At 39.9% G+C, this 16,828-nt stretch overlaps 1 protein-coding gene across 2 annotated transcripts in view; it reads left to right on the top strand.

Annotated features, from left to right (window-relative positions):
- Window positions 1-16,828, top strand: part of LOC145268254 (uncharacterized) — a 125,873-nt gene that overhangs the window by 31,508 nt on the left and 77,537 nt on the right. For both annotated transcript variants that reach the window (XM_080124594.1, XM_080123980.1), the window contains exon 2: window positions 12,718-12,804. In XM_080124594.1, coding sequence (XP_079980720.1) covers window positions 12,718-12,804 — 87 coding nt within the window. The remainder of the gene's footprint in view (window positions 1-12,717; window positions 12,805-16,828) is intronic.

Genomic DNA, 16,828 nt, shown 5'->3' with positions numbered 1-16,828 from the left:
AAGAACAAGCAAAGAGAAAGTTGGAAATATTATCTAAGGTTATATCTAAAAAAGACAGTAGAGAGTCTGACAAGGACGTTTTTTTCCCAAACTGCAATCTGGTCAGCGTTGGAAACTTTTCAGTACCGGCCTGATGAAGATTTAACTTTTGAAGCCTATTTCCGCAGATTCGGCGATGTGTTCAGAATTGATTGTAAAACTTGGAGCGAGCAGATGAAGGTTCGTCTCTTACTACAAAAATTGGGAACCATGGAACATAGTAAGTTCGTGGACTATATACTGCCAAAACAGACGAACGAATTGTCATTTGACGAGGCTGTAAAATCCTTAATGGAGTTATACTGCCCGAAAACTAGTTTATTCCATAAGAGATGGAAATGTATAAACCTGACTCGCAAAGAAGACCAAAACTACACAACATTTGCGTCAGTCGAGAACAGGCATTGTGATAATTTTAAATTATCTTCGTTAACGGCCGACAATTTCAAGGTCTTGATTTTTATTCAAGGTTTAGTCTCAACCAAGGACGCTGAAATCAGACGCAGGGCATTGAACACACTCGAAAAGGAACCGGACATTACCTTTCAAAAATTGGCTGAGGAATGCCAAAGAATTTTTTCTGAGAAACAGGACTCCAGAAATATAGAAGAGGCAAATGTATCATACATCAAGAAAGATCAAAATAAAAAAACGTTCTTCCCAAAAAGTCAAGTGAAAACCAAACGCAGTACTCAGGAAACATACCAAAATAAGCCTGATTTACCACGTTACCCATGCCGAGTATGTGGAGAACTCCACTGGCAGAAAGATTGTCCTTACCGGTCCCGTAAATGCGATCTATGCAGACGCAATGGCCACAAAGCCTCGCATTGCAGAGTAAAAGGACCTCGCAAGTGTTACGTCAAAACGACGAGAATTCTAGGGAAAGATGAAAATGTACGGAAGTACGTAATAGTCAAAATCGGGTACAAAAACGTAAAGCTTCAACTTGACAGTGGCTCAGATTTGTCCATAATAAACTATAATACTTGGTGTAAAATTGGCAAACCAAAAATGAGACAAACCAAACAGAGTGGCTCACTCGGTAACGGGAGAACGCATTAGGTTTGAAGGCGAAGTCACTACAAATGTAACATTGAAGGGCAAAACTTTAACACTAAAAATGTTTGTGTTAAAGAAATCAAATAATCTTTTCGGGACAGACTGGATTCAACAATTTGAACTCTGGGACTCGCCCATGAGCGATTTTTGTCAGAAAATAGACAGCCCTACAGCCGAAGCAAAAAAACTTAAGGAAGACTTGATGGAGTCATTTCCTAATGTTTTTTCGGGCAAATTAGGCTGCTGCACAAAAATGAAGGCGAAGTTCGAATTAAAAGATAACATCACCCCGGTTTTTAAAAAGAAACGCAGCATACCATTTGCCTCCATACAAAAAAATTGACGAGGAGCTTGATAGACTCGTCAAGGCAGGAATACTGACCTAAGTCGACTACAGTGAGTGGGCTTCCCTCACTGTATACGTAAAGAAAAAATCAATGGATATTAGAGTCTGTGCAGACTTCTCGACAGGGTTGAATGCAGCACTAAGGGATCACCACTACCCGCTACCTAGCCCCGAGGAAGTATTTACGAAACTCAAAGGAGGAAAAATTTTCTCAAAACTAGATTTAAGCGAAGCATACCTACAAATTCCCGTGGAAGAAGAAAGCTCCAGACTCTTGTGTATTACCACCCACAGGGGACTGTTCAAGTTTAATAGGTTAGCTTTCGGGATCAAGGTCGCCCCGGCTATCTTTCAGCAAATAATCGACACTATGTTGAGCGGCTTTGATTTTTCTATAGGATACCTAGATGACATTCTAGTAAAAAGTGAATCTTTAGAAGAACATAAAAGACATGTTTTTCGGGTATTTGAAAAAATAAGTGAGTATGGCTTCACACTGAAAGACACAAAATGCGAATTTTTCCTCAACCAAATTAAATACCTTGGTCAGATAATAGACATGAACGGTAGACGGCCCGATCCTGAAAGGTCCACAGCGATAAGAAATATTCCTGAGCCACATGACTTAACAACTTTGCAAAGTTTCTTAGGCTTAAACCTGCATACTTTACGTGCACCCCTAAACGAGCTACTTAGGAAGGACAAAGTTTGTGATTGGACCACAGAATGCCAGACTGCATTCGAAAAGCTAAAAAACGTGGTCACATCAGAACTGTTCCTGACCCATTATAATCCGAAACTGGACATAATCGTCGCTAGTAACGCTAGCGCATTGCGAATCGGCGCATGCATCCTACATAAAATGCCTGATGGTTCAACGAAACCGATAGCACATGCGTCTAGAACCCTACTACCGGCGGAAAAGAATTATTCCCAAATAGAGAAAGAATCTCTAAGTATTATTTTCGCTGTGACTAAATTCAATAGATTTTTACATGGAAGACATTTTAAGCTTCAAACGGACCATAAGCCGCTCATCGCTATCTTTGGTTCAAGAAAAGGATTGCCTACACATACGGCAAACAGACTGCAAAGATGGGGAACAATCCTACTCAATTACAACTTCGAAATGGGGTTTCTACCATCAAAGAAGTTAGGACATGCTGACGGCCTATCCCGGTTAATACCAAAAACTGGAGAACCGCTTGAGGATTCTGTTATCGCATCACTTCAATCAGAGAAGGACTACAGTTTAATTCTATGTAACACAGTGAAAGAACTTCCGGTTACCCTAGACGACATAAGAAAAGAAGCCGAGAGTGACGATTTTATAAAAGAAACCAAAGCAAAACTGAAATCGGATGAACAAGTAGCAGAAGCTTTCTCAGTGTGCGACCAGGTTCTACTATACAGAGATAGAGTAGTTATTCCAGCGACCCTACATAATAAAATCCTCAAGGATTTTCACACAGGACACCCTGGCGCCACCAGAATGAAGAGCCTCATGCGTTCATACGTGTACTGGAAAAGCATGGACAAGGACATTGAAGAAAAAGTGAAATCATGCAGAGGATGTGCTCTAGCTGCGAAAGCACCACCTATTCAATTCAGTCCATGGCCCAAAGCCGACTATCCATGGTCACGAATACATGTGGACTATGCAGGACCACTTGATGGGCACTACTACCTTATAATAGTGGACAGTTTTTCCAAGTGGCCCGAAGTCTTTAGATGTAAGAGCCCAACTACGGACTTCACCATAAAAACTCTTCATGAGTTATTTGCACGATTTGGAGTGGTCGACTGTTTAGTGTCAGATAACGGCACTCAGTTTACGTCCGGGGACTTTAAAGAGTTCATTAGAGACTTCCAAGTGGACCACATTACAACTCCGACATACCACCCGAGGTCAAACGGCCAGGCGGAAAGATTTGTGGACACGCTGAAGAGAGCTTTGAAGAAGGCTAAGGACACGCCATCCAAAAAAGCCCTACAACAATTTCCTCAGGTGTACCGCATAACGCCCAACGAAAACACACCATCCCAGATGTCTCCAGCGGAAGTAATGTTTGCAAGGAAAATACGGCCAGTTTTTGATAAGTTATTACCAAAGCAGGTAAAACACACCAAGCTGACGATACCCAAGAAGAACTACACGCCGGGAGAAAAGATATTTTTCCAAACGCATAAAGATAATAGTACCTTCTGGGAGCGGGGAACGATCATTAACAGGATCGGTCGTATGATCTATATGGTGGAAGGACCACACTCCACACATAAGAAACACTTAAACCAAATTCGCAAACGCACTTCAGACGAGCCAAGTGAAATTCCATTTGAAGAAGAGACGATAGACCTCCTATATGAGGCATTTGATCTGGAACCTCCTCAAACCAGTACGGAAATACGTCGTTCCACTAGAAAAAGGAAGCTGACGGACCCCTTGGAAGTCAACCCTAAGAGAAAAATTATATTTCAGGGAAATAAATCTTCGGAGGGGGATGTTCTGGGGTAACTGACACCCCTATTCCTGTCTTCACATGGACTCTCCCATCGCTGTGAAATGCAGCCATTTTGGACTCTTTAATCAGAGATTCCATACCAGCCTAATCGTTGACATGACTTTCCCGACTCTCCTGTTTGATATTGTGAACCCCTAAAATAAGGCCACAACAGTATTCCATTTCAGGTCAAGGGTAAAGGTCAAGGCCAGAAGCTTATCAAAACATGGAGCTTCCCCTAGACGAGAGCCACCCATTTCAATTGACGCTAGATAGGGATCAGAGCGTTGATGATGTAAAGATAGAAGCTTGGTTTTAGATGCATTAAAAGTAACTCGCATCCTCTTCCTCCACTGTACCACGCGCTCAAGATCAGAGGAGAGAGAATCAGAGAGAACTTTGTAATTTACGGTCTTTGATATGTTGCCGTAGATGGTCGTGTCATCAGCATAGATGTCAACGAATGATTTAAGTATGTATTTTGGGAGATCGTTGATGTATATCAGGAAGAGAGTTGCGCCAGGATGGACCCCTGAGGGACTCCAGCATTAATATTGAGGGCCTGATTTCTGCCCATCAACCACTACTCTTATGAGCCTATTGGAGAGAAATGATTTTACGACCGAGAAAACATTTCCAGTTTTACCGTAGCTGGAAATCTTGTGGAGTAGGCCTTTATGCCATACCTTATCGAAGGCCTTCGATATGTCAAGAGCAATTGCCCTAGAGAGGAAGCCTTTGTCAAAAGATTCGCTTATCCTATGAGATATAACAGTTAGCACATCTGCTGTAGATCTGGCAGAACGGAAACCATATTGCATGTCACTTGCAAGGTTATTTCTGCTGACGTGGTTGACTACTTCACTACTTAATATGGATTCCAGCAACTTACTCATGACACACAGGGGACTTATTGGTCTGTACTGAGAGGGAGATGACTCATCACCTGAATTCTTAAATACAGGGCATACTGATGAGGTTTTCCAGGGTATTGGGAATCACTGCACTTTAAGGCAACGCTTAAAGAGTTTTGTAAGTATGGGGGCAAGTTCTAGTTGAAGCTTTTTCAGCACAATTATTGGAATGCCGTCAGGGCCAGTTGCTTTACTGGAATCAAGGTTCTTGATTAGCTTGGTGATATCACGCACAGATATTTGTATGTTGCAGAGCATTTTGTCCGTTATATAGGAGAAAATATGGGGAGTTGATGACCTTCATCGCATTGAGTAGAATTAGCTGCAAAGTTCTTGGCAAATAGTTTGGCCGTATCTGATGCTGACGAGATGATCTCAGGTCCATTGATGATGGTTGGAATAGAACGCACGCTTCTGGTAAGGATCCTGTTTGACATTTCCCAAACTGATGGGAACCAAGCCGCTGCTCAGCTACTTTGGATTTAACAGACTGAGCATATAACTGTCTTGCATTTGTTATTACTATTTTACAGTGGTTGCTGGCAGTCCTGAAAGCAGCTTTATTCTAAATTCATCTATTACGTTGGTAGCTATGGAAATAGTGATTTCTGTGCGTGATGGCAGCAGCACATTCTGATGAGAACCATGGCTGGCTGTTAGGTTTTTGTTGGAATATTTTGAATGGTATGAATCGGTCTTTGCCTACAATTAGCCATTCGGCTAGGTCTGACACTATGGAGGACACATCCTTTTTAAACATGGAATGCAATGGTAGATCGGATATAAGTGTACGGAAGCTATCCCAGTCAGCCGTAGAGTATCAATATACAGTACGGTGGAGAGGTACATCTCCAGACTTATTGCATTTCGTTTTTATCTTAACTGATACAACTGCGTGGTCGGAAGATCCCAGAAGAGACAGAACGGAACTTGAACATAGCTCAGCGGAAGTTGTGAGAAAAAGGTCTAGAAGGCTAGCATACTGACCGGAAGTATGAGGCACACGGGTGGGTTCGTGGACAATCTGAGTGAGGTCTTAGGCAATGGCAAAATCATGACAGAACCTCCCCTCATCATCTGTCTTGTTCGAGTGGGTCAGCCATTCCACATTGTGAACATTGAAGTCACCACAAATATAGATGGTAGCTGAAGGGCGAGCAGACAGGATGTTGTCAATTGTTTCAGATATGCTCTTAAAGATAGTACCTCCGCTGTTGTGGGGGCCATAGAGAGTAAATATGAATGCAGTGGTGTAAGAAAGTGCCACCCGAAAGCACATATAAGGTAAATTAGGGTCTTCTCTGGAGATATGCCTACAACACGGAAAGCCATCTTTAATGTAGCCACATATTCCATGTCCATGGCGATCTTGGGGGGTCAGATTTAGATGTTAAGTTAGAGTATCATTTAATTATGAATTCGTCAAGCGAAGCGGTCGGCCTAATGCCAGTGTCGCTTAGGAAGAATATGTCTGTTTTCATCTCCTGTAACTGTAGAATTTTAATAACCGCACCGTGGTATTTTAATAAATACGCTAGATTGTTATTTTAATATTTGATTAACTGTCCCACATTATAATGTTAATTGCTATCACACTTCGTTATTTTAATAATACTCCAACTTTGTTATTTTATAACTGTCCCAATTTGTTTTTTTATTAAATGTCCCGAACTTGATCATTTTAATATGCGACCCAACCAGCCACAGTAAGAGAAGAAGGGTTACAGAGTGGTAAATTGGAGTTACGGTTTAAAATTACCACCAAAAGGGGCCATCGACAGATGAATTAGAGACCTCTTTGTTTTAATGGCCGGTCCGAGAAACATCTGGTCACCTTACCAGTTGGAAAGGGAGATGACGTAAACGCCGATGTGAAATACACTTCCTTTGTAAAGGGAAGATATGAAACAATATTTCTATGAAACATGATTATTTAAGAATATTTAGTCTCGAGCTGACCCCTAGAGTCAGTAAGGGTTCCCGTGTGCATGAGATGATAGTCGGTGAGAACCATTGTTGGTGGAAATTTACCTTATCTGGATGTGGAGGAGAAGTAACTTAAAAAAAAAAAATTTTTATTATATTTTCACCCCAAACAAGGCACATTGCCACTTTGGTGTAGGGGGCTACTATCAGGGGAAACATCTACTGGGGTACTATGTAGGGATTATGGCAGCGAGATGTTGGTTCACGTTGCACTTGAACTTACGCATGTCAGTACAGTTGGGGAAGCAGTGACCTGGAATGGAATTCCAAAGTCTAGCAGTTCTGGAGAGAAACTACTGGAGTAGAAAGATCTTTTACATCTAGGGATCTCTACAGTGTGGGGGTGGGATTTTGCAGCTTGTCGGGTCTGTCGAGGGTGTTCACGTCGTGGGGGCACAAGTGCTTGCAGTTCATCAGAGCATTCACCATTATAATACTTGTAGAACAGGCAGAGGGATGCAACGTTTCGACGATGGGACAGAGGCTGAAGTTTAGATGCCAGTTTAGGGCCTATCAGATTTGCGACTCTCTTTTGAACCCTGTCAAGGAGCGAGAGACTAGTAGCCGATGCACCAGCTCAAATATGACAGCAATACTCCATACATGGGCAAATAGTGGCCTTATAGAGGTACAGGATACTTTCGGGTGTTAGACGTTTTCTAGCACGGTAGAGAGAGCCCACCTTCCTCGCAGCGGCCATGGCAATGCCTCGATGTAATTGTTCCAACTCATGTTTCCTGTGAACGTTAGGCCAAGGAGCTTGAGAGACGTACTCTCAGATAAAGAGTCGTTGGCCATTGCTATAGGTGGTAGAGAAGGTTTCTTGTAATTATTGAATGAAACCAGTTTTGTCTTGGCGGCATTGAATGTGACCATCCATTTTTGTCCCCATTCCACTACTGATTGGAGGTCATCCTCTAGTGTTTCTGCCATTACTTTAGATATATCTTCTTTTGTTTCCCTGTCGTGCCTGCTATAGAGTGTGGTGTCATCAGCATATATACTCATCTCAGAGGCAATTTTGTCGGGGAAGTCATTTATGAATATCAGGAACAGCAGACGCCCAAGGATAGATCCCTGGGGCACTCCCGCATTTATATCATATTGTTTAGATGTACGACCGTCGAGGACAACCTGGATTTTTCTCTTATCTAAGAAGGATTTAATTATGTTAAGTATTCTACCAGTGATACCGTATGATCTAATCTTCCTGAGGAGACCCTCATGCCATACCCTGTCAAAAGCCTTAGATATATCAAGAGCTACCGCTCTGCCCTCTCCCGCTTTGTCCAGTGAATGGTATATGCGTTCAGAGATTACAGTGAGGATGTCTGCCGTGGAACGGGCTTGTCTAAATCCATATTGTTGGTCGGTCAGAAGTTTAGCATCTGTAAGGTGCTGGACTAGAGCATGGTTAATTAAGGTCTCAAATATTTTGGCAAAAAGTGGGAGGAGGCTAATAGGGCGATAATTTAATGGGTCAGTTCTTTCGCCAGAATTCTTGAATACTGGTACTACAGAAGCAGTTTTCCAACAGCCCAGAAAGCAAGATTCATTAAGGCATTTGTTGTAGAGTTTGGAGAGAACTGGAGCTACTTCGGCTGAGCACTTTTTAATAGCACTGCTGGGATGAGGTCGGGTCCACATGCTTTTGAAGTGTCAAGGTTTTTTATGATAGCATGCACCTGAGCAGGGGTGATTTTTAGATCGTCTAGCGTGGCGTCTGTCCGCATAGGAAATTAAGGTAGGGGGTGGTTTAGAGGGTCCAGTGTGGAGTTTGAGGCAAACCGACTGGCAAGCATGTTAGCCTTCTCGGTTGCTGAGCAAAAAACCTCGTGATTGTTGGTTAGTGGGGGAATTGTTGATTTATCTAATCAGGACTAACTAAGGTGCGACAAATTAGACGAAGATTAGTTAGCTGGGAAAACCAGGCGTGTTCCTACCCACTCCAATTCGCCATACATAAGCCCGTGCAAAGACAGAAAAATCAGTTTTTACAGAGTCTGGAGTTAGTCGACTCTCTACCCCACCATTCGATAAGCACGTGTACTTTGACCGATTGGAAGCAAAAATTACAAAAAAAAAAAAAAAATGTCTAGGCCCAGTTAAAGAGAAATTTTTTCCTAGTTATTTTTATAATTGCCCCAAATTGTTATTTTTATAAAGCCCCAACTTATTTTACAATTGGCCTAAATTGTTATTTTTATAATTGCCCAAAATTGTTATTTTAACTTGTTATTTTTATAATTTCCCCAAATTGTTATTTTCATAATTGCCCCAACTTGTTATTTTTGTAACTGCCCGAAATTGTTATTTTTAAAATTGCCCCAAATTGTTATTTTTATAATTTCCCCAACTAATAATTTTTATAATTGATCCAAATTGTTATATTTATAATTGCCCCAAATTGTTATTTTCATAATTACCCCAACTTGTTATTTTATAATAGCCCCAAATTGTTATTTTTATAATTGCCACAAATTCTTATTTTTACAATTGCCCGAAGTTGTTATTTTTATAATTGCCCCAAATTGTTATTTTAATAATTGCCCCAACTTGTTATTTTTATAATTTCCCCAAATTGTTATTTTCATAATTACCTCAAATTGTTATTTTTAGAATTGCCACAAATTCTTATTTTTATAATTGCCTTGAATTATTATTTTTATAATTGCCTCAAATTGTTATTTTTATAATCGCCCCAAATTGTTATTTTTATAATTGCCCCAACGTTTTATTTTTATAATCGCCCCAACTTGTTATTTTTACAATTGCCCCAAATTGTTATTTTTACAATTGCCCCAAATTGTTATATTTACAATTGCCCCAAATTGTTATTTTTATAATTGCCTCAAATTGTTATTTTTATAAATTGCCCCAACTTGTCATTTTTACAATTGCCCCAAATTGTTATTTTTATAATTGCCTCAAATTGTTATTTTTATAAATTGCCCCAACTTGTCATTTTTACAATTGCCCCAAATTGTTATTTTTATAATTGCCCCAAATTGTTATTTTTATAATTGCCTCAAATTGTTATTTTTATAAATTGCCCCAACTTGTCATTTTTACAATTGCCCCAAATTGTTATTTTTATAATTGCCTCAAATTGTTATTTTTATAAATTGCCCCAACTTGTCATTTTTACAATTGCCCCAAATTGTTATATTTACAATTGCCCCAAATTGTTATTTTTATAATTGCCCCAAATTGTTATTTTTATAAATTGCCCCAACTTGTCATTTTTACAATTGCCCCAAATTGTTATTTTTATAATTGCCTCAAATTGTTATTTTTATAAATTGCCCCAACTTGTCATTTTTACAATTGCCCCAAATTGTTATTTTTATAATTGCCTCAAATTGTTATTTTTATAATTGCCCCAACTTGTTATTTTTATAATTGCCTCAAATTGTTATATTTACAATTGCCCCAAATTGTTATTTTTATAATTGCCTCAAATTGTTATTTTTATAAATTGCCCCAACTTGTCATTTTTACAATTGCCCCAAATTGTTATTTTTATAATTGCCTCAAATTGTTATTTTTATAATTGCCCCAACTTGTTATTTTTATAATTGCCTCAAATTGTTATATTTACAATTGCCCCAAATTGTTATTTTTATAATTGCCTCAAATTGTTATTTTTATAAATTGCCCCAACTTGTCATTTTTACAATTGCCCCAAATTGTTATTTTTATAATTGCCTCAAATTGTTATTTTTATAATTGCCCCAAATTGTAATATTAATAATTGACCCAATATTTTATTTGCATAACTGTCTCATCTTGTTATTTTAATATCTGCCTCATTAGGATATGACCGCATTTGAGAGCGGTAAGGCTCCCCACTAGGGTGCTTGGAGCCAACGAGGCACCTTGTAAGGCTGGCAATTAAGCTGATATTAACTATTCAGCATCATTGTGTGCCCGAGCATCGGCGGGTAACCCGGCTGAAAAGAAGAATCAAGTTTATTAAACTTTTGTGAAAACACACATGTATTTTATTGTTTTAGAAAAATGACAAGTGATGTCACTTTTGAAAGCTAGAACGAAATCATACACTTCTATTTCAAGGATGTTTGGCTGTTGAGTGCTGAAAGGGGTCTAAGTATCAACCTTTCGAGAGCGTGGGTATAGAGTTTAGCTGTAATTCCAGACTGCACACCCGCATAAGATTGGGGATTCCACTGGCGCGGTGGACGTGCAAATTGATGATTGGTCGTGAGGGTACCCTTTCCTACCCCGATACCTTTGTATAAAGAGGGAGGTGTCGCCAAAAAGGGCCCGATTAAGCCAGACTTTGGGAGAGAGAACCTAACCAAGAGATATCACTCTCTGCCCGTCCGTCGCCACGTGTGTTTCATGGAAGGAAAACGGACTGATAGTTGTGCATATGTAACATTTTGTAACTATTTACCGAATTAATTATAACAGACTAACGAGATCTGCATTTGTCGTTTCTTTCGCTTGCAAATGTGAATTGTGTTCTTTTCAGCGAAAGTCGATTATTACCCCAGCAGTGAAAACAACGATTCCTGTGGTGAGAGCATCTTCAATAGTTCTCTCGGAAGAGGCGATTGCGACACGCGAGAGAACCTGCCAGAGACCTCCCGACAGCCCAGCCAGCGATGAAATCAACGACTTCGGCGGCGAGAGAATCTTATAAAGGTCTCTCAGAAGAAAGACGATCACGACTTTTGTGACCTGAACGGGGTCAAGGGTTACATCATCATATTTTGTCATAACTGTTACAGCTAGTTAATTTTTTAAAATTTTATCTTACACAATTTTTTATCTAAATAATTACCACATTTTGCTTAACAATTCTTTTTCTATCTCAATAAACTTATTTCCTCTTTTTGGTATATATTTTACAGTCTTTCTTTTCACACTTCCCAATATTTGGGACGAGGTGTCGATAGAATTACAAAACAATTTGTTAGTTTTTTTCCATAGATCAGGTGAGACAGGCTCGAGGTGCAGTAAACTGCAAGCTAAATGCACCCAACGGGATAGACACTGAGAGAAATAGACGACCGAGAAAAGAGGAGGGGGCGAACGACAGGCATAGAAAAAAGACCAGTTGTGAACAGAAGAGAAAAAATAAAAAGGAGAAAAAATGTAGATAGGGCCAGAATGGTATGTGCGAGGGATACTTCTTTTGGCCAAGAAAGCTGTAAACACTAACTGACCATGACAGCCCAGAGTGAAAGGAAGCGTACCAATGAAATTCCAATTTACAAAGCGACCATTGTTGACTGCTTCCTGGGGGGTAAGTGGCCTCTATTGAAAAGACGCGTGGCCTTTGTGGAATTGGATTTGGTTCATTTTTATGATCCCTCGGTTAATTGAACGAGACCATTCTGGTTTTAATGGCTCGTCAAATTCTATTAGGCACACGCCGGCTGAGATATTCTACCCGATTGTCAACAGAAGAAGAAGAAACAGCCCCTTTTTGGGGCATAGGCAGCCTGGTGAAGATTTGAGTGACAGCGGTTCCGGCATCCTGATTGGCTAAAGGGCCGAATGAGAGAAAAAGAAGATTTAGCTCCCGCCCCCACAATATAAGCAGCGAGTTTTGAGAGCAAGACACACAGAGACCGACAGACACCGAGAGACATTCTGCTCCCCTGGGCTCGAACGAGCGAAAAAGCAGACCTCATCGATTGACCCTGCCACTTAGTTTTTTAGTTTTCACTGAAAAAGAAATAACTTTGCAGTTAACAAACGGCCAGTCCCTAACTTATTAGCGAAGTACGAAACGACGATTTTAACCTTTTATGAATAACAAGGGATTTTGAATCACAAAAAAAAACAACAAATATCGATTGGTCTTTTTTTTTTAATTTGTTTGGCATAATTGCAGGAACCCTCGACGAGTCTCTCATTCTCATCAGAAGACACGAGGACCAACAATCGGGGAACATCCACCACTAGACGACACGCGGGTGACGTAAGTATCACACAGATATATCAGTTTCTCATTTATTATTTCAAAAATTTATTTATTATTTTAAAATACAATAATTATATTCAATAATATTTAAATCTGGGGATTGTGGTAACAAAATTATACGTTACTTCTTTCACAATAGAATGGACTTGTCTACCTAACATTTTCTAATAATCGTGGTTATTAAATCATCTGTGTAGGGACACGATAATATCAGCGGCTTTCAAAAATTATAGACTCTTTATCATTACTGATCCGTCTAAATGTTTAGCAGTTAAGAATACTGTATTCTAGATTTTAAAATTTCCTTTCGGTTATCTCCAAATATACACAGAAGTTGGGAATAATGTAAAGCAGATTTCATTAAAAAAATGATATTGAGACAAAATCAAATATAACAATGTAGATTAAGACTTTGCGGGTAAAAGTGAAAATTAACACCAAATCAAACCTATTTGGCCGGAGATTAAACCAAGGGAATTTTCTCAGATCAACGAGGGTATCAATTCCACAGTCATTTTTATTACTTTTTTAAATATCTACTTGTTGCCCGGGTGTGTGTTGAGTAAAAACAAAAAAAAAGTGGTAGTAGGAAGGCAGGCTCGAACCCGTATCGCGAAAGAAGGTACAGAACGTGAAAAAAAAACGTGACGTCTTTGCTGTTACGATCACCGCCAAACCGGAAGTGACGTAGGTTAAAATTAACGCTAGACAATCGAAAAGAAGGGGTTACTTTCGACAATATCGGCGAAAAAAGCAACCCCTCCTGTAGAAAAGTGCCCAGTTGAGGGTGCAGAAATTAATGTTTTTAGCCAATTTTTCGGTATTCGTCGTTTGAAGGGTCGAGCTTTAAAAGAATACTGATTTTGTGAAAATCCGTCGTGTCTGTCGAAAGTTTTAGGCAAACATGCAAACATACATACATAGATCCATATATTTGTACCTCAAATTTTCGACCCAAACCGATTAAAATGCTTGCCCTATCTCTGAATACCGTTTATGTAAAATATCAAATGTTTAGACCAGAAATTCTCTGAGTAATTTGGTAGAGACCGCAGAGGTCAATTTTTTAAACCTTTGACCCCTATTATGACCCATAAACATTTATTGCTTTGGGCCCCAAATCAAGCTATTGTTAGATTCATGTCCACGAAACCTATATCTAAAATTTCAAGTTTTTATACCGACAATTGGCGGAGGAGTTTGGTAGAGTTTTCACAGGTCAAATCGTTGAACTTTGACGCCTTAATAGCCAAATTTCTGGCCGTAAACTGATTAGAAACATTTTCCCAAATCTCACAACCCTGTATATCAGATTTCGAGTCTGTAGACTGAAAATTGACAGAGTTATTGTTTAGGGAAATGTACACAGACAGAAAGAGAGAGAGAGACAGACAGACAGACAGACAGACAGACACTTTCACTTTTATAGATATACAAGCATTTCAGCCTGGCGTTGCCCGGGTGTTTGGAGGTGTATGTTGAGCACAAAAAAAACGCGGTCAATTTTTTTTAACTTTGACCCCTATTATGACTCCTTAAAATTTATTTTTGGGGGGCTGAAAGCAAGTTATTAAGTTAGATCCATGTCCAAAAAACCTATATCTAAAATTTCAAGTATTTAGACCTAAAATTGGCAGAGGGGTTTGGTAGAGTTCTCAAAGGTAAAACCGTTTAACTTTGACCTCTTAACAGCCAAATTTCTGGCCGAAAACGAATTACAAAGATTTCCCCAAATCTCAGTATCCTATATATCAAGTTTCGAGGCTGTAGACTTAAAATTACAGAGTTATTGCGTACAGGAATGTGCTCATGCACACAGACACACAGATACACACACAGACCCGTTCATTTTTATAGGTATACTAGCATGGGTGTCTGGCGTTGCCCGGGGGTGAGGTGTATGCTGAGCAAAAAAAAAAACAAACAAACAAAACGGTCAATTTTTTTTTAATTTGACCCCTATTATGACCCTTAAACATTTATTGTTTAGGGCTCTAATCAAGTTATTAAGTTTGATCCATGTCCAAGGGATCTATATATAAAATTTCAAGTGTTTAGACCCACAATTGTCGGAGGAGTTTGGTAGAGTTCTAAAGAGTTAAATCGTTGAACTTTGACCCCTTAATAGCCAAATTTCTGCCCGAAAACCGATCACAAAGATTTTCCCGAGACACACAGACAGACACACAAACCCGTTCACTTTTATAGAAATACTAGCATTTTAGCCTGGCGTTGCCAGAGTATTTGGAGGTGTATGTTGAGCCAAAAAAAAAAAAAAAGCGGTCAATTTTTTAAACTTTGACCCCTATTATGACCACTTAAAATTTATTGTTTTGGGCTCTAATCAAGTTATTAAGTTAGATCCATGTCCAAGGTACCTATATCTAAAATTTCAAGCGTTTAGAGAAAGAATTGTCGGAGGAGTTTGGTAGAGTTCTCAAAAGTCAAATTGTTGAACTTTGACCCCTTAATCACCAAATATCTGGCCGAAATCCGGTCACAGCGATTTTCCCAAATCTCAGTACCCTGTATATCAAATTTCGAGTCTGTAGACTTAAAATTGACAGAGTTATTGCGTATGGAAGTGTACACAGACACACACACACAGACACTTTCACTTTTATAGACATAAAAATAATAGATAGATTTGTTTAACAGAAATATATACGTATACATAAATATATATGGAAACAATTTTGTGTTTAGTATAAACTATTTTCGCAAATATTATGGAAGTATAAATCATGTAGAATATCTGCATGAATATAATTACACATAATAGTTAACTAAAGATGATCATCCCAAAAGAAAACCGAAGCAACTAATAGGGAATTAATTAAAATTAATGTTTAAAAGAATATGCAAATTAGCTAGATCGTTTGCTAGTGAATGCAATTCCACAACCAAGATATAACAAAGTTGTATTTTCTTTTTAAATAAATAGAAAAGAGGGTTGCCTTTTTTCTGTTGTTCTTGGCCTTCGGCAACACCAACACCAGGCACCACACAAACACCCGTCCCCACACCAAGGCAAACTGAGCCACTACCCCAAAAAGAAAAGGAAAAGAATGAACCGAGCGAGGGGAGAGACTCCTCTGCCTCTTGCAGACCAACCAGACTAAAGGTCCTTGCCCCTGAGGAACTATGTAATGTAGACCCTCTATCTGTGGCCACAGACATTTCCCATCAGCAGAGGAAAAACTTAAAACCTCTGCTCGATTACAAACAGATAGAGGGGAAAGATGTAAATATCCCCTCAAATTTCCCGGACGCCCCACTCCTAATAACTTTTGTCAGAACTCCAGAGGCCTGCAAGACCACTTTGTGGACAAGGCTGCAGGCCGCTGAAGGGGCGTTTCCGGGAATTGAACTGGTGAAAAAAAATGACCCTTCTCTTGATGAACTGTCAAAACAATGCAAGGGAAGGGTCCCAGTGTTGGTCCATTCGTCACTCTACAGGGCCATAAAATTAATTTATCCTTTGGACGTCGGCGGCATTGCGAGAGAAGGTCAGGATATGAAAAACCTGACCACCTTGAGCATGGCACATAACGTCGGCGTCCTCTCCCCAGCTGACTTCGGAGCTGAGTGTGACACACCCTAAGGTAGGTACCATGGCTTTGAATTTGGCTAGTTTGAATGCGAGGGGCTTGAGATCACTGGGCCGGGCGGCTTGCCTCCGGCACGACCTCTTGTCCCTGGGAGTGGATGTGGCTGCGATTCAGGAGATGCATTTCATTTCCTCTGTGGACTGTCAGGTGCTGGCCAGAGATTTTGAGGTTTTCTCAGCATATGGCAGCCCGCGGGGGAAGGGAGTTTCCGTGCTGGTTAAACGTACCCTGTCGGCGACGGTCGACATTGTCCATAAAGATGCGGTGGCCAGGCTGGTTGTGGCCGATGTTGCCGTAAAAGATTCTGTGTTTCGGGTGATCGCGGTTCATGCGCCCAGCACTGCTCATGAGAGGGTCTCATTCTTCAGTCGGCTTGACGCGTTTGTAGATTGTCGGAAGCGAGTAGTGCT

Source organism: Euprymna scolopes, chromosome 1, assembly GCF_053919585.1.
Source record: "Euprymna scolopes isolate OS-2025 chromosome 1, ASM5391958v1, whole genome shotgun sequence".
In the NCBI taxonomy this organism is placed as follows: Eukaryota; Metazoa; Mollusca; class Cephalopoda; order Sepiida; family Sepiolidae; genus Euprymna; species Euprymna scolopes.
Note: the sequence above shows the minus strand (reverse complement) of the source record. Positions and strands in the feature narration are given on the sequence as shown.